Raw genomic sequence first — 23,173 nt, forward strand, 5'->3', positions numbered from 1 at the left:
ATCGATGTAAACAAAAAAGGATTTTCCCAATTTTCTACTGTTTTTCATGAAAAACTTGCTTACTTTTCTTGCTTTATTGGAATTTCCTTTGCTAAAAATCCCTATTTTAGTAAATAAACAAATTTAGCAAAGCAACCATAGTGTTTCCATGTCAAATTTCTGAACTGAGGTGTTCAACCTTACTTTTGCTACATCATCATTTCTTCAATTTTTATTGCTTTTACCAGCAAAAATCCCTATTTAACACGTAAATATTGGATTTTATTAACAATAATTTGCAGATTTTTAGGTCAAATTTTTTATTTAAATGATTTTTCGTATTGCAGTGAAATCCGTTGCAACGGCTTGAATTTGAATTCTACCATTCTCTTGACGCAGTCAAATTCCATACAAAAAAAATTTAGACTGCCGCATCCCAAACGGAAAGATTTTTGATGCGGCTTGCATAGTTGTAAAATATTGAGGTAATATCCTTGCAAAAGTCCTCCCACAGTGATTAAAAGTTTGTGGAGAGTGTGCTGGTGAATTGCCGATTGGATTAAAGCCAGAAAGTCAGGAAAAATTGGTGAGTTTTGGGGAGAAATGGGCAATGAAGCCTGCGAACATCATTGTCAAAGGGAAGATGCCAAGGACATTTGGCGGCTTTTTTGTCCAATAATGGGGCTTTTGTCTAATTATCTCTTGATTATTGAATTGCCAAGACTTGTATCTGCCTAAGGGGTTCAGCAAGAAAGCCTTCCGGTTGAAAAATCAATTGTATTTCAAGCTTCCGGATGGGGTTACAAGAAGAAAACTTACCAAAGACGTTCCGGGAATTCCTTCCGTAGCTATTCCCGGCAATTTTTTTCCATTTTCACTCTTCCGGAGATTATGCAGAAAGTCATTGCAATTCCTGGGCATTTTCTTGGGCTCAAAATGTAGCAGTTAGACGGTAACAGCTGCTTCGGCAACATTTTCTTCCTTGTCTCGCACCTTACGGTTTTCCGTCCCCTTTTCAATCTTCGCCTCATCTTTTGTTGTAATCCTCATATCTTCCCCCTTTTCTTGTCTCTCTCTCCCTCGACAACTGCTCAAAAATTGCGTGCATTTCCTCGTGGTGAACGCATCCTTAAGAAAAGCACCTCAAGTCCTTTCCCTGGCATTTTGCAGATTTTCAGGGAACCTTCTCCAAGATCCAAAAAGTGCAAAAATAATCGCAACAGTCGCGTGAAGTTTTTTTTGCGGCCGGGATTCAGGGAGAAAAAAAATGGCATCGAAGCAGGGAAAAATTGACGGAGGAGGGCAAATGTTGGAGTCGACCAAGAATGCGCGAATGGCAACGAGATCCAAGGCTTGCAGCAGTCTCACTGACCAAAATGTGATGGTAACGCGCAATAAGCGGAAAGCAGACCCCAGTCCCCTCAAAAATGACAAAGTTAAGCGATCAGCCCTGGGGAATCTCACAAATGCCACCGTGGAGTTGGTTGACAACAAACTGGCCTCCAAGGCCGTCTCAATGATCCAGCCCGTGAAGAAAGCCATCAAGTCCGCTGTCCAGGGGAAGAAGAAGACTGCCACGGTCACAAAGCCTGCCAAGGAGGCTACAGTGACCAAGAAGACCAAGGTAAGTGTGGAAAGTTCCTTCACTGAGAGAAATCCGAAAAAGTTAAAATATCATTCCGGAAATGTTAATTTTACCCTGCTTTACGGCGTTATCACACTTGCACATTAAAATTTTAATGTGATTCACATTAATTGATGCTTGTGAGCGTCCAAATATGTTACTTGTGTCTTTGAGTCACTTAATATTTGGGTTTTTTTTTCTATTTATTGATAAAGAAGTGGACTTGGCCTGCAAAAATAAGTTTAAATTTACCTTAAGCACAAATATTTTTCACATTAAAAAATTAAAGAGAAAATCGCATTAATTTTTCGCATTAATGCTATAAATCAATTTTTGCGGGCGAAGTCTACCTTTTTATCAACAAATAGATCAAATTTTGAATATAAAATGATTCAAACACACAAATTAGGGGAAACTGGGGTACCACCAAACACTTTTGAAAGATGCGATTTTGACTGAATTTCCTAAGAAAACTGTGAATTTTAGAAAAATGTTGCTTACCTCATGTTATAGTCTTAGGTATAGGCTGCATATTAATGTATACAAGGATTACGTGAAGCACTTCAATTCTCCGTAAAAAGGAAAATTGTATCACCATGCATTTTTCGCTTTTTTCCAACCACCCGGGGTACCAATAAACACTTTCTGGGGCACCAAAAAACACCTCTTTTTCTCACCCATTGAAGTTATTTTGGGCATTCACTACAACTCTTAATTATAAAGAAGGTATTGAAAATGTAAATAATTCTCAAAAAAGCACTGCAAAATTTAGAATGAGTGACCAAAATAGCAAAAAAATAAAGCACTACACACCGAATATATTTTTCAATGGATTTTTCATCATTTTGACAACATTCGACTTCTGACTGGAAAGCAGCGCCACTAAAATCGTGGCACACATTTTACCTAAAGTTCAAATTTTGCGCGCTCTTCTGATTATTTGTAATAAAATCGAGAAATCATTCGTCAATCCTTGATTAAAATCATTTAAGAATCATTTAATGCAAAATTGGGTTCTTGAAACTATATTTCTCCTGAGTCTTGAAGGAAAATCCCATGAATCGACATAAATTTCTGAAATCGAACAAAGAGGGAGATGAAGAGTAAGAAAGATAAGAGGAAAATTTTTGCCATTCAAGCTACGCTCGCGACATCTGCAATTGTGCGAAATTTGCCTGTTTGTTGGTGCCCCAAACACTGTTTTGTGATGGATTTTATATTCTTTTAAAAAAATGTGAATATTAATTTCTTTAGTAGATACATAAATATTATCCCAAAACATGTAGGAAAGTACTGGTGTAGTGAAATTTGATGTAACTTATTTCAGTTTTATTTTCCAGGTAGATATATAAATGACTAAAATTATCAAAAACTCACAATTTTGCGAAAAAAGTTTCTTATTTCTAAACTACTTGAACTATGTGGATCATTCTTTCTCTGGACAAGCATCCCTATAGTATCTATGATTTCATGTAAGTCTCATTCTCTGAAATCTTATACTTATTTAAAAAATCGCAGTGTTTGGTGGTACCCTTGTTTGGTGGTGCCCCAGTTTCCCCTACACATTTGGACTCTCACCAGCGGCAATGTGAATCATATTAAAATTTTAATGTACAAGTGTGATAACAAAGTTAGGGTAAGTGTGCCAAATTCCGGCCAGCTTGCAATTTCGGCAACCTTTTTTGTTCCTCGAATTTCCATGAACTTTTACATTTTACGTACTCTAGAGATTATACAATGCAAATATAACAATATAGATTATACAATGCAAACAAAAAATATAACTTCGACATACGAGATTACGTGAAAAAGACATTGAAACAATTCCCTAATGGCAAGGAACTATGATAATGAAGGTGGTCGAAATAGGGCACCAAAGCTATGTCTACATTTTTATTCATTTTAAAATGTATTAGGAATGATTTTAGAGTAAATAAAGACGGTAAATTCTTTACAAGGTTCCAATCAACACTCCTTCAGAAGAAAGAATAAAAAAAATCAAATGATTATTTAAAATATTATGGAGCTGGCACACCTTTTCTATTGAGTGAAATTCAATCGATTGAAATTTTACCTCTCTTACTCTTTCAAATTGAAATCAGATATAGCTGTCTCTTTCTATCAAATGGAAATTACAATTTTAATTTTCAATTTCAATTTTAAATTTCATTTGGCAGAAAGAGACAACTAAGGTAAAGTACCCTTTATTCGACCGGTTCCTCTATTCGACCGGTAGATTTATTTATTCAATTTAATTATATTTGCTATAATATTTTGTGTATGATCTAACATTAATAGGTCAATTATTCTTTAAATAATACGAATCAGTGACAAATTCATAGAAATTGATGAAATTCACCATCAAATATTCAAAAATTGACCCACCGGTCGAATAGAGGAACCCGGTCGAGTAAGGGTACTTTACCTTATATCTGATTTCAGTTTACGAGGTAGAATTTCAATCGACTAAATTTCACTCAATTGAAAAGGTGTGCCAGCGCCATTACTTCAAACTTGAGACTTTGACGCTTGCATGCAACTATGCCGAAATTTGGCACACTTACCCTATTTATCCGAAATCGGTGTAAATATTACCCTTTTTATGTGTATTATGGGTTAAAGTTACCCTTTTCCATGTTAATTTTACACTTAAAAAGGTGTAAAATTTACATTAAAAAATGTTGATATATTTTTACACCTAAAAAGTGTTAAAGTTCCGAGGAAAAAAAGTTTATCGCACCCTCTTTTTTTTCTCAGTGTTGACTTTGGGGTGCGCGGGATTGAAAGAGAAACCAGTTTCCTCTTTTGTCCGGGTTGATTAGTGTTCAATTTATCGCATAAATTTGCTATTCTTTCTGAGTTATTCAAGTTCTTGGTACCTCATTGACCTTTATGATCCGGAAGACTCAGAGATCATGTGAAAATTTCAATGTCCTCTTCAGATTTCAAATGGTGAACATAAGAAAGGGGTCAAAATATATTTTAAAATAAAAAAGAATATTTTTTCTTTAATAATTGACCTAATTTGTAAATAATTCACAAACTCCAAAAATTTATTGCAGTTCATTTTGAATTTTAGAGGTTGATTTCGAATTTAAGGTTATGTTCAGCATAACCTCAAATTACTAAACATTTTTAGGTTGATTAGTCCAGTCGGGTTTATCATAAAAAAAGGGATTGCAAAGCGTCTCGGCTTTGCAGAATGCTCGAACTCTCGAGATAGAACTGTAGGAAAGTGATTAAGAAGTCTGAAAAATAAATCAATTATGATTATTTTCTAGGATGATTCACTAACGGATTGAGTATTTTAATTCAGAAATGGTATATTTTTCATAAATTCTTTATAATTTTTAAGCTTTAGATCCCACAAAAATAAATATAACACGAAATGGTAGCCACATTATACAGAGAATATATTTCTATTGAATTTAAAATGTTTACTGGTGTTACAGATAGAAAATTTTTCAAAAAAATTGCGAATGTTACGTATTTTTCATAAAGGTTTTAGGAACTATTATCCTCGTGCAATCATTATAAATTTTGTGCTGATAACATAACATTAGATACTCTTTCATTTGGTAAAAGTTTTAAAATGATTGCATTTGGTTTTATACCAAAACTAAAAAAAAAAACACTTAAGAAAAAATATACCACATTTTTGTACGGAAAATGTATGAGAAAAGCCCTGCCCTGATTATTTGACTCAAATCGGTTGAAAAAAAAATGTCTTCCAAAGTGATTTAGCTTTGATCTTCAATAATTCAACAACTTTTTTATTGAGGGTCATTGAAGACCGAAAGTTGATATCTTTTACCGTTTAAGTTCCAGAGCAATGACAAATTGAAAAAAACAGCCAATTATATTACTGCTGTCTCGTATCGAGTTCGAGCAGTGATAGAAGACTCTAAAAGAAAATTTTGAAGTAAATATAACCTCAAACATTGCTTGAGTTAGGGCAGAATCACTTTGACGCATCACAGCACAAGTCCTATACTTATTTAACACCAATTTTATGTGATTATTAGAGTATTTTGAATGACTTTGCACATTTTCTATTTGATGTAAAAATCAGTCAAAAGTCACCCCCGATTGGCTTTACGGAAATCCGCGAGGTGTCCCACTTGTAAAATGTATGGGAAAATGAATGGCCAAAAGTACTTACACAGCCGAAAAAAGTAAGCTCTTTTAGCCACATCCGATTTTCATTTAATTTGTTAGAAAATCTTATTAAGGATGATATCACAATAAAATTAAGTTAATTAGGAAATGGACTTTCATTGAATAACATCAAATATTTTCATCAAAAATATGAAATAATGCAAAACAATTTCTCTTAACATTAACAAGTTTCTTAAGAATCCCATGTTTTTTTTTAGTGATTGTTTACCTTGTCGAGAATTTCTTTCTATAACTTAGAATTAATCAAGTCGATACAAAATCAAATATGGTTTTCTGATTCGTTAGATTAGAGGTCACGAAATAAGACCCATTTTCCTGTTCTAAATAAACTCATAATTGCCTTACAATGTGATTTTACTTTAGGTGGCCAAAAATGCTTACATGGCTAAAAGGGCTGACTCTATCCTAGTTATATTATGTTACTGTAGTGACTATATTACGGAAATAAAAATAAAAATATTATTTTAAGTGGATTAGTCATAAACGATCCAGATAGCGAAGCGCCCGGATTAGCACACTTGACTGTAGGTAGTTGAATTTGTTTGTTTTCTTAAACTAGTATTGATGTCATTTATGATTTAGAGAACTTTTAAGTTAGTTTTTTTTTATCGTGGCCAACATATTAATCTATAATTCGTCTTCCAAAAATGAAATTGTTTCTAAATGTATTTGGTTTGTATCAGCGGTATCAGCACTATTAATGACACATTACGACGCATCGTTTGCTACGATTGGAAATACAAAGAAAATGTAGTTATAGAACATTTTCATTTTGAAGAAATTAACCGTACTCCCCGACCGTTTAAGAAATTCTGCTACACAAAATAATGTTTTAGGTTCAGCGTCCCATAACCTAAAACTTTTCTAATCAACCTATCCCAAATGAATTAGAAAATTGAGTTTTCTTAAATTTTTGGAGTGTAATTTTTTTGGAAAATTTCACATTTAAATCATAGAAAGCTTTGAAAAGTGAGGTTCAAATGCGATTTACATTTGAAATAACATAACCTAATTTTCCATTGAACATAACCTTAAAAAATATATGAAAAATGCATGGTAGGGTGATTAGATGTGTATAATAATTTTGATTACAGACTGAATTGCCGGAATTGCCACAGTTCGTGCCACTTCTAGATAAGCAGCATGTAGATGAGGCTGCTGATATTCTGGAGGAATTGCCGTCAATTAAGAGGCCAGTGACGCGTGCTGCGGCAGCTCGCAATGCTGGAGCAATTGAGACGACTGCCATGAAGCCAAAGGATCCATTTGAAGCTACCAAAGTAGCGCCCATCAGGCGAATCTCTAATGAGTTCGAGAAGACCAGCGAGAGTGTCTACATGTCGGCTCTGGATGAGACGCCAAGTAGCTCAAGGTGGTCCGTGAGTACAAATCAGAGTGTCAGCGATGGGCAGAGTCGTTCGAGTGTGTCCAGTGGTGATGATGACAAACAACTCCTTCATGTACCGACTCCGTCCAAAATTGAACGAGATCCCGTTCCGGAGGGTGTTGTTGATTTTGACAAGGAGAATCTCATGGATCCATTTCAGGTGTCTGAATATGCTCCGGATATTTTTGAGTATCTGCGGGATCGAGAGAAACTCTTTCCCATTGATCCATACATGGACAGACAGCCATCACTGTCCGTGTGGATGAGGGCTCTTCTGGTGGATTGGATGGTGGAGGTACAGGAGTCTTTTGAACTCAATCATGAGACACTGTATCTGGCTGTTAAACTTGTGGATATGTATCTGTCAAAGGAGGTGGTGTCCAAGGAGAAACTTCAACTCCTTGGAGCTACTTCAATGTTGATCTCATGTAAATTCGATGAGCGCGTTCCACCGCTCATTGATGATTTTCTCTATGTCTGCGATGGTGCATACAGTAGCAGAGAACTCATTACCATGGAACGGAATATCCTCAAGACGATAGGTTTTGATTTGGGCATTCCACTCTCCTATAGATTCCTCAGGCGCTATGCAAGGGTACGGATTCCTTTTTAACGCATTATTGGGATATTTTCTTTGAGTTTCGGTTGCATTTCGGTTTTTTTTTTTGTTGGATTTTCAGTGTGGAAAAATTGATATGCCCGTTCTGACATTAGCTCGTTACATCCTGGAACTCTCCCTCATGGATTACGATACAATTGCACTGAGTGACTCGAAGATGGCAGCTGCTGCTCTCTACATTGCTCTCAAAATGACTGGAACCAGAGACTGGGACAAAACTCTTGAATACTACTCAGGTGAGTTTCGAATTTTTTTAAAAAAAAATTATTTAAGGCTGTCCGTGGTGCAATTGGTAAGAGCGTTAGACTCTCTGAATGTCATCATTATCATCATTTTCAACCGCTTATCCGTTGGGATCGCGTTCTTAGGATATCTAGGTTAGCAGCCCACGCTAGATCCTCCGCAACTTCAGGAAGATGTTCGGGTTCAATCTCAAGGCGCTCCAAGGCAAGATCCTGAATTTTATTCAGTCACCTTGTCCTAGGTCTGCCCCGAGGTCGAGGTCTCCTCACAATGGCTTCAACATGACGACGTTGTGATCTTTCAACCCGAAGAAGCAACTCCTCGACTCTTAGACGAGTGATTCCCTTAACCGCCCGGAGGTACTCTGGCGACTCAAAATTGAATCGCTTGAAATTATGAATATTTGAGAAACACTTGGATAATCCGTGACCTAATTATTTATTTGGCTAATAAGCAATAATAGATTACATCGCGACACAGAAGTTGAGACATAAGGCAGTCTTGTACACGGACTCGAGAAATATAGTCAAGAAAAACACCAGCTACCGTCTTTTAAGCTACAGTACCTCATCTCGGCACCTTGTACTCGCGCTCTTACTTTTTCGGCCATTATCCAAATTTCATGACCATACACGGTAAAAAATTTCGGCACGTATTTGTTCCAAAAATTAGCTCGTCCACGGACACCATAATTTTTGGCACAATCTTGTTCATTTTACAAGACTCAAAAAGATTATCAATATTAGTAACAAATTTGTTCCAATAAGTAGTTCGTCCATGGACACCTAAAATTTTTGGAATAAATTTGTATCTTCTAGGAGAAACAAAAAGATACCCAATATTAGTAACGAATTTGTTCTAATAAATAGCTCGTCTACAGTGCGCGACAAAACCATAACCGCACCTATTTTTTCGAATTTTGAACAAATTATAGAAATTTTATTGTAGTTTTTACCTTAATACTTCCATTTTATCATAATGAGAAAAGAAAATTGTAATGGTTAGTCGGTTGAGTTTGATTAAGATTTTAAGTTGAAAGACATGTTAGAAAATCGCCTTTTTCAAAGTGACAAAACCATAACCGCACTTCAAATTTTATGAAAAAAAATGCTGGAATCATCAGAAAAAGAACTTTTAGTACTTAGTGATAGCTCAATGTTTACGAATCAGCTCAAAAATCCGGTTTGTCATACTCCTAATTAGATTCTGGATGGTGCTTTCCGGAATGTTATGCCAAACATCAAGCAACACACCTTTGAGTTCACGCACGTCTTGATATTGGCGATTTTCATTGTAAACACTTCGCACAAGTATTCCCCAGATGTTTTCAACAATATTAAGGTCAGGAGAAATGGCGGGCCAGGGTAGAATGCGAATACCCTGGGCAGAAATCCAGTCCTTCGTCTCCTGACTTACATGAATACTGGCGTTGTCTTGCTGAAATGTGTATATTTCTTATTCAAGTATTGCAGCAAACCTCTACGGGGGACTGATATGTAGTTTCGACTCTTCATTCGATGCGAGGTAAAGCGTAATTCTAGGGTTCTTCTCGCACAAAACGCTCCCCAAATCATGAGTGATCCTCCTCCAAAGTTCATTTTAGAAAAATACTGCGGTTCTTTCCTTAAATCTCGCCAGTAATACCTGAATCAGTCAGGTCCATCAAGATTAAACTTCTTTTCATCTGAGAAGATGAATTGTAAAAGTACAAAGTGATCACAATGAAAAAAGATAGTGATAAAACATATGCATTACCTTAGTCCAATCTGTCCTTAAATTCTCTCGAGCGAAAACTAAGTGTCTCTCCATGTGATGCGGTTTTAGTCGCGGTCTTGGAGCCATTTTAGCTCTCACGATGTGCGGCGAACGTTTCATGGTGCTTTGCACGGTTCTAACCGATACATTGAGGTTCAATGATACCATAATTGACCTGCAGGTGCGAGATGAATTCGAAGCCTTACGCCACACATTCCTCTCGGAACGCTGGGAAAGCTTCCTTTTTCTTCCATGATCACGGTTAGAATCCTAGCTCGCAGGATCCTTCAAATAATTCCTGACAATGCAATCACAGCGACCAATTATGCGGGCAATTTCGCGAAATGGCTTCTTTTCACTGTTAATTAAATCTATTTGGCCTTTTTTATAATCCGAAAAGATTTTTCTGCGCGCCATCTTGACGTTTTTGACACATAAGTAAACGCTAATAAAAATGACAGTGATATTTCAGAGAACAGATCTAAGATTTTTACAAATAGAGGGCGTGCGGTTATGGTTTTGTCACTTTGAAAAAGGCGATTTTCTAACATGTCTTTCAACTTAAAATCTTAATCAAACTCAACTGACTAACCATTACAATTTTCTTTTCTCAGATGATAAAATGGAAGTATTAAGGTAAAAACTACAATAAAATTTCTAAATTTTGTTCAAAATTCGAAAAAATAGGTGCGGTTATGGTTTTGTTGCACACTTTAGTATAAAATCGTATCCCTCCTCCTATCACACTCAGTCACACGTCACGTCACAGAAGCGAGGAGGACGTCAAATCTCTGGCAATTTTCGTGCTACATGGTTTCACTTTTTTAATTCGAGATTCCCTTTCTCTCCTGCTGCCAAGCACTCGCATATGATTTCGTCATGCACGCGTCTGTATAAAACACTCTTAAGTTGATTTTTATTTGATGTTCCTTACAGAGGAACAACTACTAAAGGAAAAAGTCATTTTTGCATTCGAATGTGGCAACAAAGGACAGTTCGTTAACAAACACTGATAGAAAATTGGAAAATTTTTATGTTTCTTGTAAGTTTTTAATTCTTTTCTTCCTTGACAAATAAAAAGAAACTATTCTAGAATCCTTACAGTGCAAAAGATGTGAAATTTTCCAATTCTTGAAGGATAAAAAGGAATTTCTTTTCAGTCAATGACACTTATGGTGATCTAATGGAATAGATTTCAGTATCCAGAGGGCTTCGAAACAGCACACAAATTGTCTGGAAGGCTACCTAGAACTTCTAGGGCTTTCTCCCTAGGCGACCCATATTTAGCCTATTTTTACTATCAAATCACGCTTTTTACCTAATTCTGTGTCACTAAACTAATTCTAAAAATTATTTTCTTTATGTTAACACTAATTTTTATTGAAATTGCATTAATTGAACTTCACAAATTGGCTTTAAAAATCAATCTTGGAGACGTTTTATTTTTCAAATCTTGGCGACGACCACTACAGAAGCAGAAAAACGACTTTTTCCTTTAGTGGTGGTTCCTCTGTTCCTTATGAATTTTCGCCACCGAAATCCATCTCGAGTGAAGTATAGATTTTAACTGTAAGACGATATTCTTTACACGGATTTGTTCCCAACAATAGGAACAAAAATATTCTCCGTATGAGTAACAGTTTCGTTCCAAAAAGTACCTCGTCGACGGATACTGAAAATTTTTGGAATAATAATAATAATAATAATAATAATAATAATGTTATAAAGAAAATTTACCAATTTGTTCCTGACAGTGGAAACAAAACAGCCGAGTGCAACAAATTCTATTCCAACTTTCAAAAACAAATTTATATAAAACGAAATCAACTCAAATTTCTAGACATTCCACCATATCAAAACGGTTCCAAAAGAAAAGTCTAACAAAATTGTAATTATATTTCGTAAAAAATTGTAAAGAAAACTTTTTGGGACAAACAAATAGTTTCTCTAGGTACAAATTGATTAAAAAAAAATTGTTTCAAGGAAAAATTGTTCCAATATTTTGGTCTGTGTCCAAAAGTTTTTACCGTGTAGTTGAAAGGTCTTGGAAATTCCGACAAAACTGAACGGGTTCCAATCGGTTTTGAACCGGTAATGAACCGTTTCATAACCGATAACTTTTTTTTAAATTTAATTTTATTATTTAGTTATTTTGGGTAATGTTTTTAAGTGATTTATAAATCCGTTCAAATCGGTTATGTACCGGTAATGAATCGATAAGTAATTTTTATCTGAAAATCAATTTTATTACTCTTCAAATTATTTTGTTGGGTTTCTTCGAGTGATTTACAAATCGATTTAAATCGGTTGAGAACCGGTAAAGGTTAAAAGCAAATGATGCGAAAGTACTTTTGAGGGATAGCATCTAAGTCACGAATTCGAGCACGTAAAGCCTGGGACTCTGCTACACCTTTCTGTTTTGATTTAAACAAAGTTCAGCTTATTCAAATTTTATTTCCAGAAAGAAAATTTTGTATAAAAAGCTTTATAAAAAAAATATTTCTAAAGTAAAATTTCTCAGTCTTTTTGGCATAATTTATCTCTTTAAAGTTTTTTATTTATTTTTATTTATTAAATGTATAAAGAAAATAATTTTTTTTATTGCAGGTTACAAAGTAAGGGACTTCTTTCGTGTGGCAGTTCTCCTCAACAATGGCCTTCATAAGAAATTCAAAAATTCACTGTCGACGATAAAGAAGAAATATTCTCACAAAATCTTCCACGAAGTGTCCAAGAAGCCCCTGATAAAGAGTGTCCAACTCTGTGGGAATCACGTGACCATGCAGGAGTTTATGGACTGCGCTTAGAATGGGATTATTTGTAGAAAAAAAAACCTAGGGTATCTTTTTTTTTAAGAAATAACGAGAGAGAGTGTTTAGGAGAGTGAAGCGCATCGACGCTATTCTTACGGAGATTTCCCACCTTACCATCGTCATATTTTTTTATTGATGAAATTCTATGTGTACTCGTTGATGGATCCCTTCCTCCCTCAAAAATTTTGCGTATTTATCTTTAAGTGTTTTTTATCCGATTTTTTTGTATTAAAATAAATTTTTGTCAAGTGAATAGCTTGAACAGAAAAAATGTAATTACACGATACCGAGTTTTTTTGTCATTGCATCACAGATGGCGTTGGAAGATTGCTCAGCGCAGAAGATCCTTTGGGGCCAATTGATTTTCACCTTCAGCCAGGTGGATTTGCATTGCTTTGTACAGCAATCCAATGGCCATTTGTTTCTTGGCACGCTTCGGCCACGATTCCACGGGTCCATAGTATTTTCCGCTACATTCATTTGTCAGATGCTCCAGTCCCAGGCAATCTATGATGGAAGCTTCTCTGGTGAATGCCTCAACCGGAAGGATATTGTGGAAGACATGAAGGCATACAACGCCACATTCACTGTCCCAGATATTCATAATTCTGGTTAGTTTCCGATTTCGTGTCACAGGTACTTGTTCTCGATGTTGATGCAGGTAGAAGTCATCAAAGTGTTTAATGGCCTCATACAGGTGAGCATACGGGCGACTACATTTGCCTTTGCCCACGTAGAAAATGGACTTGAGGAAGCACAGCCAAGCATCTTCAAATTTCATGCGAGAAATTGTAGCAGGAAGATTATTTGAGATCCGTGGATCAATGAGGAAGTAGATAAAACTCGTCTTGACATTCCCCTCGCGCCAATTATTATTGGGCTGCAGGAAGATTCCCTTCATCTTCTCCTCTAGCTTCAGGTACTCATGCAAATGCAGCTCGAAATTCTTTCGATTCAACACATTCTTCAACTCAATGGAAAAGTCTGGAAAATAAGCCGTGGAAGAAAAAGCCTAGATTAGCTTACGGTAGCTGAGATTCTTAATGTGATCAAACTCGGATTGCATGCAAATTCGAGTTCTTACACTGAGAAAAAAAGAGTGCGCGATTAACTTTATTCCTCATAACTTTAACACTTTTTAGGTGTAAAAATATATTAACATTTTGTAATGTTAATTTTGCACCTTTTTAAGGGTAAAATTAACATGAAAAAGGGTAACTTTAACCACTAATACACCTAAAAAGCAAGATTTCGGATCAATACTGCAGGGTAAAATTAACATTTCCGGAATGTTATTTTAACTTTTTCGGATTTCTCTCAGTGTACCACTAAATGGGTGATTATTTTGGTAGATTTATGGAAATCTGAAGGTTCGAGTGTTTTGACGTCTTAAAGACTTAAAGGCCACACTGTTTGTTAGGACATAGGGGACATAGAGACTTGGGACCTTTAACATAAGGGACCATTAACATTTTTGGATATCTTTTAGAGGTTACCTAGACGGACATTTGGTCCTTACACGAAAGTTCCGTTGAATCCGTTAAATCATTCATAGAACGATTTTAGAAGGTCAAATTTAAAAAGACGCTCTAGAAAGCGTATTTATCAACCAAATGATATCATACTTGGGCTCATTAGAAAGGTCTTGGAATTTTTGACAATTTTGAACCGATTTCAATGGGTTTTGAACCAGTAATCAAGGTTAAAAATAAATTTCCAACGATAGAGTCCGCCAAATGAATGCCTTTAAAGATGAATTCCTCAGCGGAATTTTCCTCAAAAAAAAATGTTCTCAAAATTTTGCCATAGGCCTGTCTAAAGGTTTCAAGGCGCTGTTTTCTGGCAGTCAGGAGGAACCAATTGACCGTTAGGAATCCAACACATACAGTGGAAATAGGATGTCGCTGGACTTAGGCAAAGAGGAAGATGCGATTTCTCTGGAAAAAGCACTATTTTTTTCATGCTATTAGAAGTGAAACTCAGAAATCTCATCGCAATTTGATTTATTTAACAAAATTTTATCCTATTTACACAAAATCAGATTTACTCCACCTAACTACTAAGGCGAACTTTGTGAATCCACAATGCGTCATTGCAAAATTGCACATTTTTTATTTTGCTGACGAAAAAATGCTGATCAAGAAGCTAATGAACGGGTGTGATTAACACTACACAGTAAAAGAAATTAACACTATTATAGTGTGTAATCTTTCACACCACTATTATAGTGTTAAATTGCGAAAATGTTTAATTTAAAATTGTTTAATTTAAAGTTGTTGAATTTCAAGATGTTGAAATTGGAGTTGTTGAATTTAAAAATTGTTGAATTTCCATTTCATTTCGTTTATTTTAGTCTTTTTTGCGTTATTAGACATTTGTAATATTTTTTCCTGTACTCGGGATACTCCCTAATGCGAGATAATTTCATCTGATGCTCGGATCTTCCCGATATACTTATTATGCATATAAATATTTGATGCTCTATATGACTTTTGCCCAATAAAAAGCATCTCGACTGAACTATATGTCTTAAGTGGATATTCAACAATTTTTAAACAACTTTTATTTAAAAATTCAACAAATTTGGTTGAAATACACAATGCTTCACACTATATTAGTGTGAAAAATTATGATCAAACTATAATAGTGTTAATTTTTGATCATGTGACAAAAAATACCATAAAGTTGTGTATTTTTTCACACTGCACTGTAATAATGTGAAAAACTGTAATCATACTATAATAGTGGTAATTTTTAGAATTTTTCAATAATTTTAAATTACAAAACATTGTCGAAATTTTTTTATGACTATAATAGTGAGAAATTTTACACAGATCCCAATTAAATAATTAATTTATCCGATTTCACATTTTCAAATTAAACAACGTTTTTGAAAATTTTTCAACTATAATAGTGGTAATTTTCAATCACGTGACAATAAATTACCAAATTATTATGCACTTTTAACATTTCTAAATTAAACAACTAAAATGGTCGATTTTGCACTATTATAGTAGTAAAATTTTACACATTTTTTTTACTGTGTACGCATATAGGGGAAACTGGGGCACCACCAAACACGGGGTACCACCAAACACTAATTTTTATTTGTAAACTACTTGGACTATCTAGACCATTTCTTCAGTGGACAAGCATCCCTATAGTGACTATAAATTCCTATAGGTCTTATACTCTGAAGTCGAATATCCGATTAAAAAATCACAGTGTTTGGTGGTACCCCGTGTTTGGTGGTGCCCCAGTTTCCCCTAGTGACATAATTTCAGTAAGAATTTGACAATTTTCAATCTCTAATACAGTAGACTCTCGCTCATTCGGCTCTTTTTCAATCGGGCGACAAATTTTGTTGACAATTTTTACGTTTAATTATGAAGCTAATTCGCTCAAATTCGCTATAGTTCTTCCTATTTTGTCGTGATTCTTTATAATTGAGCGTTTTTTGTGGAATTTACAAAGGTTTTGACGCTTAATTCTATCGCTAAACCGGATGACATTTTGCCCCATATTCCCGATTGAGAGAGAGTCTACTGTATCATAAAAGCTACTAGATAGAATAGTACCAAATTCATATCAAATAGCGTTACTGTGTTATCACACTTGCACACTAAAATTTTAATGATTCACATTAATTGTCGCTAGTGAGAGTCCAAATGTGTAATTTGTGTGTTTGAATCATTTTATATTCAAAATTTGATCTATTTGTTGATAAAAAGGTAGACTTGGCCCGCAAAATTTGATATAAATTGATTTATAGCATTAATGTGAAAAATTAATGCGATTTTCTCTTTAATTTTTTAATGTGAAAAACATTTATGCTTTAGGTAAATATAAACTTATTTTTGCAGGCCAAGTCCATTTCTTTATCAATAAATAGAAAAAAAAAAACCCAAATATTAAGTGACTCAAAGACACAAGTAACATATTTGGACGCTCACAAGCGACAATTAATGTGAATCACATTAAAAATTCAATGTGCAAGTGTGATAACGCCGTTAAGGATATAGAAAATAGGACGGTAAAGGTTTAGGATCGTTTAAGTTTGGTATTGATAGAAAGCTCTAAGGCCCAGCTATAACATATGAAATTTGTTTATAAGATATTGAGAAGACCAAAACAGGCGATATCTTGTTGTTATAGTTTGGGAGCTATTAAGTTCCAAATAGCGGCCGCACGGACAGACGGGAAAGTTTTTTTATAGCCATCCATATATTCGTGATCAGGGGGCCAATTCTGACCGTATCTAGTCAGACTACATATATGTAGTCTGACTACATAGCTGTACATGTACACTGCTGGTGAATGTGTGTGAGTGTAGTCGAGACACATTTTTCAGTATTACCATATCCCTATCTAGTCTCTGGGATTCGTTAAGTTGGTTAACGAATTGAAAACGCGACAACCCCTGACTAGATAGGAGACTACATAGCCAAAAGCTATCTAGGCACCTCTTGGACATGCCTAGATGGCAAAAATTTCTCTGAAATTGACCAAAAATGTCTTTAATATAGTTGAAGACATTCAGTAAATGTAAAAAATGCTAAATAATTAAAGTTATATGAAATGTATGCACAAATTCCACATATTTAAAATTGCATTTTTTGTATGCAAAAGTCCACTCAAAATTAGAATATTTCTTTGCATCTAACGTTTGAAAGCTTAGAATCGCTGTTATTTGAATTTAAAATTTCTTTTCTAAGGTTAATTTTTTATGGATGTATAGTTTCCTATTTAAAAATGTGCCACCCTTAAATTTTATTGCTCGAATTCAAAGAGGGAGCAAGAATATTCTCATTTCATTGAAAGAGAAGATTAAATTAAATTAAAAAAAAATAGACATAAAATATTTTGATGTATTAACTTGTTCATTTTCCTCTTTAGAAGACATAAACATTTAAAGACTTGAGGTCTCGTGTTCACTAATCAAGATAATTAGTGAAAATAAAGAATTATAAAGATGTATAAATATAAAAAATAGTTTTTAATCCACGAGGTTTGTTAAAAAAAAACTTAAAAATTCTGCAAGCTACGTACATTTTGTCTGAAGTACTCTTACATTCTTAACACAAAAATTAGTAGAACTCTTTCATATCTCTTTAGAATATTATAACAATATTCTTGTTGTCTTTCAGAAGCATTACATCATATTAAACAATAAACAATAAATAATGATAGAGTATTTCCTAAAAAAAAAAGCTTTTCTTATGAAACGATGCCCAATTTTAATACTCCCTCCGTCCCGAAAAAACTCATACTTTTGCTAATACATTTTATATGAAAGAATGTACGACATTTTTGGGACAGAGGGAGTATTAATTTTCTCATTCAAATATAATTTATAAATAAAGTATAGATAAAATTCAATCACTAATACTCAAATTTGCAATTAATTGAAAATTGTGATTTTCCGATAAATAATACAAATGAAATTAGAAAAATTATTTCTAACTTGAAAGTTTTTAAATCCCCATAATATGGTTTTAGTAAAAGCTATAAAAAGAATGCATAAATAACTATATTAAGCCTTAATGTTGCTTTCAAATTGAAAAGTTTCTAAAGGGAAAATCCTTTAGAAATAATAATTTGTCTTTTAAAGTTGTTAAAAAAGAAAGATATAAGAAATTATGATAGAATTTTAATAATTTTTCTCCTTGTCTTTCTCAATACCCGCAAGCTTCTAAGCTTTAATACCTAAATTTCCCTATGTACAGTGCAAGCATATTAAATTAACAGTAATTAAATAGTCCTATCCCATAAAAATTAATTCACATCTCATTACGAATTATCGTAGACCGCATTTTTGTTAACTCTAAAAGAGTGTTATAAAAAAACCGTCAATTTATTAGCAAAATGTCATAAAACTTTTTTTTTGAAAATAATGCAGAATTTTATCGTTTTCTATTACCCGTTAACTACCCCAAGGCCTTCATTTAACTGTTTTACCACGTTCTTGTACGAGGATCAAACTCTATTTGCTGTAAATAAATTTAAATTTAATTGAAACTGTTTTTGACTTATCAGTTAGCGTTTAAGTTTTTCTCTTGATATTTTTAGGATTTTTTTATAACGATTATAGCCAGAAATTAAATTATTTATCATCAAATACCACAAACTTTTTGCAAGAAATAAAGGAATTATTTATTAATTTACTTCTTTTTTAAATGAAGAAAATGGGTAATATAATGCACCCACAATATTAATGCACCCATTCCCAAAAAAAGATGCAATTTGAATTCAAATAATTACCGCGAAAATAAATAGCGATTTTCAGTCTCAATCAGTGTGTCTCCACTGAATTTCGTCAATTGCGGTAGTTGTCTCAGTCACCGCCGAGTTTTCGTTGTTGACTAAATGAAAAACGACAGCTCCGCAAAAGACAGTTTTGTGCAGTTTAATTGCGGAAAAACCTATTAATTCGATTAGAATCTGTAAAATACATTTCAATAAGGTATCATCTTTTTTCCAAAGTGTTTTAGTGCCTGTATTCGTAGGTAGTAAAATGTGAAGTGGCAACAGCTCGGCGTCTTGTGGCTCACACACACAGAGACATTTCAACGAAGCTATGTAGTCTCTTACTACATAGCAAATAAACTTCAGAATTGGCCCCCAGGAAGTGGCTAAACACATTTTGGCAAAGTTTAAATCTTTCCGGACCACAACATATCCAGCGAACGAATTTCAGTAAAACTCACTTTATTGTAAGTCTTAGTGGTCAAATACACTATGCAACACGGTTTTGCTAACGGAGATCTCGAATGGTACGTTTGATAGAGTCAAGTCCCCTGATTAAGGATCTAGTTTTGGTTTTGCTCCAACACGTAACATTTTTTTTATTAATACTTTTATATTTGTTCTGCTTTGCCTTACATTATTCGTTATATCTCAGGTTCTTGTGAACAGAACTTAAAAAGTGTGGGTCCGTTAGAAAGCTCATTAGCTGTGCTTCAATTTTGATAATAACAAAAGACTTTGTAAAACCACTCCTTCAGGGTGTAAAATTGGAGTTTCTCTAAGAATTACCAAAAAATGGTCTTAAAGTGAGGTTTTAAAAATTTATATAAACTAAACAAAATATTAAAAATTCATTAACACTAGGCGATAGGCACCACTTAGGACTACAATTTTGGTCATCGAAGACATCGCGCTCCGATCACTCTAAATGCCTCATTTGTTGGTTTTTGTCATTTTCCAAAAAATATGAAGTACCTATTTTAGAGAAAATTCCCTAAAGATTTCTGAGAAAATATCTTTTAAAACTTATGTGAAACATACATAAATGTTGAGATTCTTCTTTAAATCGATCGGGGGACCACCAACATGATTTTCATTAACAACACTAATAAGAATCTCTCCTAATATTTGCATACATTAAGAGGCATTCCCAAAATAATTTTTTAGCTTCCAATTTATTGTAGGCAAGGTAGGCAATAATTGTAGACACAAACGTAAAGGCCGATCTGACGAAGTCAAAATTTTATCTTAGATCACAGAAGCTGTGATTGTAAAGAATCTCTGATTTCGAGCAATAAAATCTCAAATAATGAAGCATAGTATGCCTTGGATTACAATAAATTAAAAAAAAATCGTTTTAGGAGACAGAGTAGGCCTGAATAATTTTAAACAAAAATTTCCGAATAATGTTCACTTACTTGGAATATTGTCCCTGGCCTTTTGGGCTAATTGCGCCAGTTCTGGATTCATTTTGTATTGGATGAGTTTCTTCACATAAAGCTGTTTTGTGGTCTTTGTGATGGGACCTGGAGGGGCTCCGAGTGCTGTCAATTCTTCCCTGAGTGCCTCAGTCTCATAGTCTGATGGTATATTGAAGGCAAAAGAGAGACTGGAATTTTTGTCTGACTCCTTTTCTTTCTGATCTTCCGACGGGGGCGCTCTGTACTTCATTTCATAGAACTGAATATTGTTCTCTGTATCCCGATGCTTGTACAATTCCACCATCTGCAGGACAGAATCCTTCGAGAAGCGCGGGGATCGTCGGATCAATGCGGAATCTGCTAGAGAATCATTGGCAGTTGTGTAGACATTTGTAGAGGTATCAGTCTCAGCTGGAGGTGGCGAAGATGTGAAATCTTGGCAATTAGATTCCAGATCATCGTAATAAGAGATCATTCGTTCGATATCTTCGACTGTTCGGTTGACGGATTCGCGACTTCTGGATTTGTAGACTTTTTTCCTCCAACTTTCAATGAATGATTTCCGGCTGCTGCTGCCTTCTGAATAGATTTTGGAGAATTCTTGCAGATTCGACGAGGTTAGATCGAAGAGATTGACTTTTTTTGGTGTCACGAAATCATTCTCCTTATTTTCAGGCACTTGCAGGGAATTTGTGGCTGAGGATGGTGTCTTTCGCCGGTGTGTTATGTAGATGTAATAGGGAGAACTTGGATCGAGATTTGGAGCAGTATTTTTGGGTGTCAATCGTGATGGAATTGCTGGTGAAAGGACACCCCGATCTTGCCGTTTCTTCTCCAATTTCTGCTCAAGAATCAATTTATGGGCAATCTCTAGCACTTCAGCATAGCGATTCTGCAAAGCATACGACAATGGTGCCATCCCATCCTCATCGAGAATCTCAAGATTCCCACCCTTCTGCAGCAGCAATTCAAAAATCACCGCATTCCCATTACTTGCTGCGATATGCATTGGCGTCATCCCACCGTAAACTTCCTGGACATTGGGATCTCCATTAAATTCACCAAAAATCAGTTGAGAGGCCTTATTGGCAAATGTTTTGTTCTCCATGCCAGACACATAGTGTACTGCTGCATAACCCATGCTCTTCACAATGACACTGGGATTTGCTCGGTACTCTTCCAGGAGAAGCTGCAAGGAACTGCCCGGAAAACGGTATTAGCAATGGAAAACTTTTGTTTCTCAAAATCTTTTGTTTTTACCTGAAATCCTCATCTTCGAGAGTGTCAATAAGACATACTCCCAAAAATTGAAGCTTCTCCGATGATCTGGGGATTAATGTAGCCATCGTCGCATTTACAGATCAACTTTTAACGTAAAATTATCCTTTTTCCTTATTTTCTTTAGATTTTAGATTTAGAAGATGCTTTGACATAACCGAATAATTTTTAAATACATAACCTCAAAAAGTTTACTGTGCCTATTTGCAGATGTCGCATGAGACGCGTCTGCTCCCGGCTGACCAAGTGTAAACAGTTGGCAAACAACTGGCTAAGGGCCTTGACAGACCTGAGGATTAGCCGAGAGACGGCTTAGCGTAATTGTATCGAAATAGTGGTTAAATTTCTATCATTTCCCACTAAGCCGTCTCTTGGCTTAAATCGTAAGTGTGTAAAGGGTCTAATGCCCTAGCTAGCGCCTAGACACACTTACGACTTAAACCTCTAACGGTGTTTTCTTTAATATCCAAAAAAAGTAATTAAATAATTTTGTCTAGTGTAATTAATGGTCTACTGAATTCAAAAATACCATCCATTCTTCATTATCTCTTTTCGTTTGGGCGCTAGGTGAGAAAAGGTAAAGACCGCCTCCAGGCGGTCATATCGGTTTAAGGCATAAAAAGAATGAAATATTTTAATTGAAAAATAGTTAACAAATAGTAAAATAAATGAATTTTAAACGTTTTTTATGGATGAATGTTGTATGATTATCTAAGAAATGATAATTTTTAGAAAAAAAAACGTTTATAATTTTTATAATTAGACGTTAATAAAGCTCAAGGTGTTTCAATAAGACTGATTTTTACCGAATAGGTCACAGATCAGCTATGAAAACGTCACCTTCTTGTATAATTTGAAGGTCCTTTGAAATACATTGCTCATCTTCTGGTTTTATTTCACGATCTGGAGCGTTAAAGGACGAATTAGGGAACTCATCGTCACTGTTGAAGTCTGCTTCTATATCAATTTCGTTTAATTAGTAGAAATCGACCATTTTACTCATTCTAGATAGTCTTCGTGTAATCTCAATTATTTTCCATGATTAATATATTGCAAAATAATAATATATTTTACTAGAACAACCAAAACAATTAAATAAAAAAATCGATAATTTTTGAAAATGTTACCCTTGAACGAATAAGACCGCCCATAGGCGGTCTTCTTTTTTTTCTTCTAAAACTCTTACTTCTAGTTTTTTCACACTTATCAATTGAAATGTACAAACTAGAATAACATATCTTTCAGGAAATAAGATTCTTACTACAGTTAGATTACTTTAAAACAATCTTTTTTGCACTTGAAAACGCAAAATGTCGCGAGCGACATTTTGTTGTTTTTTCTCTGACCTGTCACACAAAACTGAAGATTGTAAGCAAACGAAAGGTCAAAATGAGTTCAGCTTCAGAAAATAAGTTAGTAAGACTATAACTGAGGACACTGTAGATATTTCAACTTCAAATAAGTTATATTATCGCAGTAAATGCGATTTGTAGAAAGACCGCCTGGAGGCGGTCTTACCCGTTAGAGGGTTAAGCCGAGAGACGACTTAATTATGGAAGTATTTTAACACTTTAAAACCCGAGCCAAAAAATCACGTAGAATACCAAACTGGCATCTAATGCCAATGCA

At 34.7% G+C, this 23,173-nt stretch overlaps 2 protein-coding genes across 2 annotated transcripts; one reads left to right on the forward strand and one right to left on the reverse strand.

The window, feature by feature from the left end:
* The first annotated feature begins 326 nt into the window (after positions 1-326).
* LOC129807240 (G2/mitotic-specific cyclin-B3) lies at positions 327-12,883 on the forward strand. The gene is made up of 5 exons (XM_055856386.1): positions 327-565; positions 1,150-1,603; positions 6,877-7,764; positions 7,850-8,024; positions 12,394-12,883. The coding sequence occupies exons 2-5, from the start codon at positions 1,247-1,249 to the stop codon at positions 12,591-12,593; spliced, it is 1,620 nt and encodes a 539-aa protein (XP_055712361.1). The 5' UTR covers positions 327-565; positions 1,150-1,246; the 3' UTR covers positions 12,594-12,883.
* Positions 12,221-21,746, reverse strand: LOC129807236 (ankyrin repeat and LEM domain-containing protein 1). The gene is made up of 3 exons (XM_055856376.1): positions 21,527-21,746; positions 20,264-21,465; positions 12,221-13,583 (listed from the first exon to the last, which is right to left on the reverse strand). Exons 1-3 carry the CDS (start codon positions 21,610-21,612, stop codon positions 12,931-12,933), a joined length of 1,941 nt encoding a protein of 646 aa, XP_055712351.1. The 5' UTR covers positions 21,613-21,746; the 3' UTR covers positions 12,221-12,930.
* Positions 21,747-23,173: the final 1,427 nt, after the last annotated feature.

Source organism: Phlebotomus papatasi, chromosome 3, assembly GCF_024763615.1.
Source record: "Phlebotomus papatasi isolate M1 chromosome 3, Ppap_2.1, whole genome shotgun sequence".
NCBI classification, from domain to species: domain Eukaryota; kingdom Metazoa; phylum Arthropoda; class Insecta; order Diptera; family Psychodidae; genus Phlebotomus; species Phlebotomus papatasi.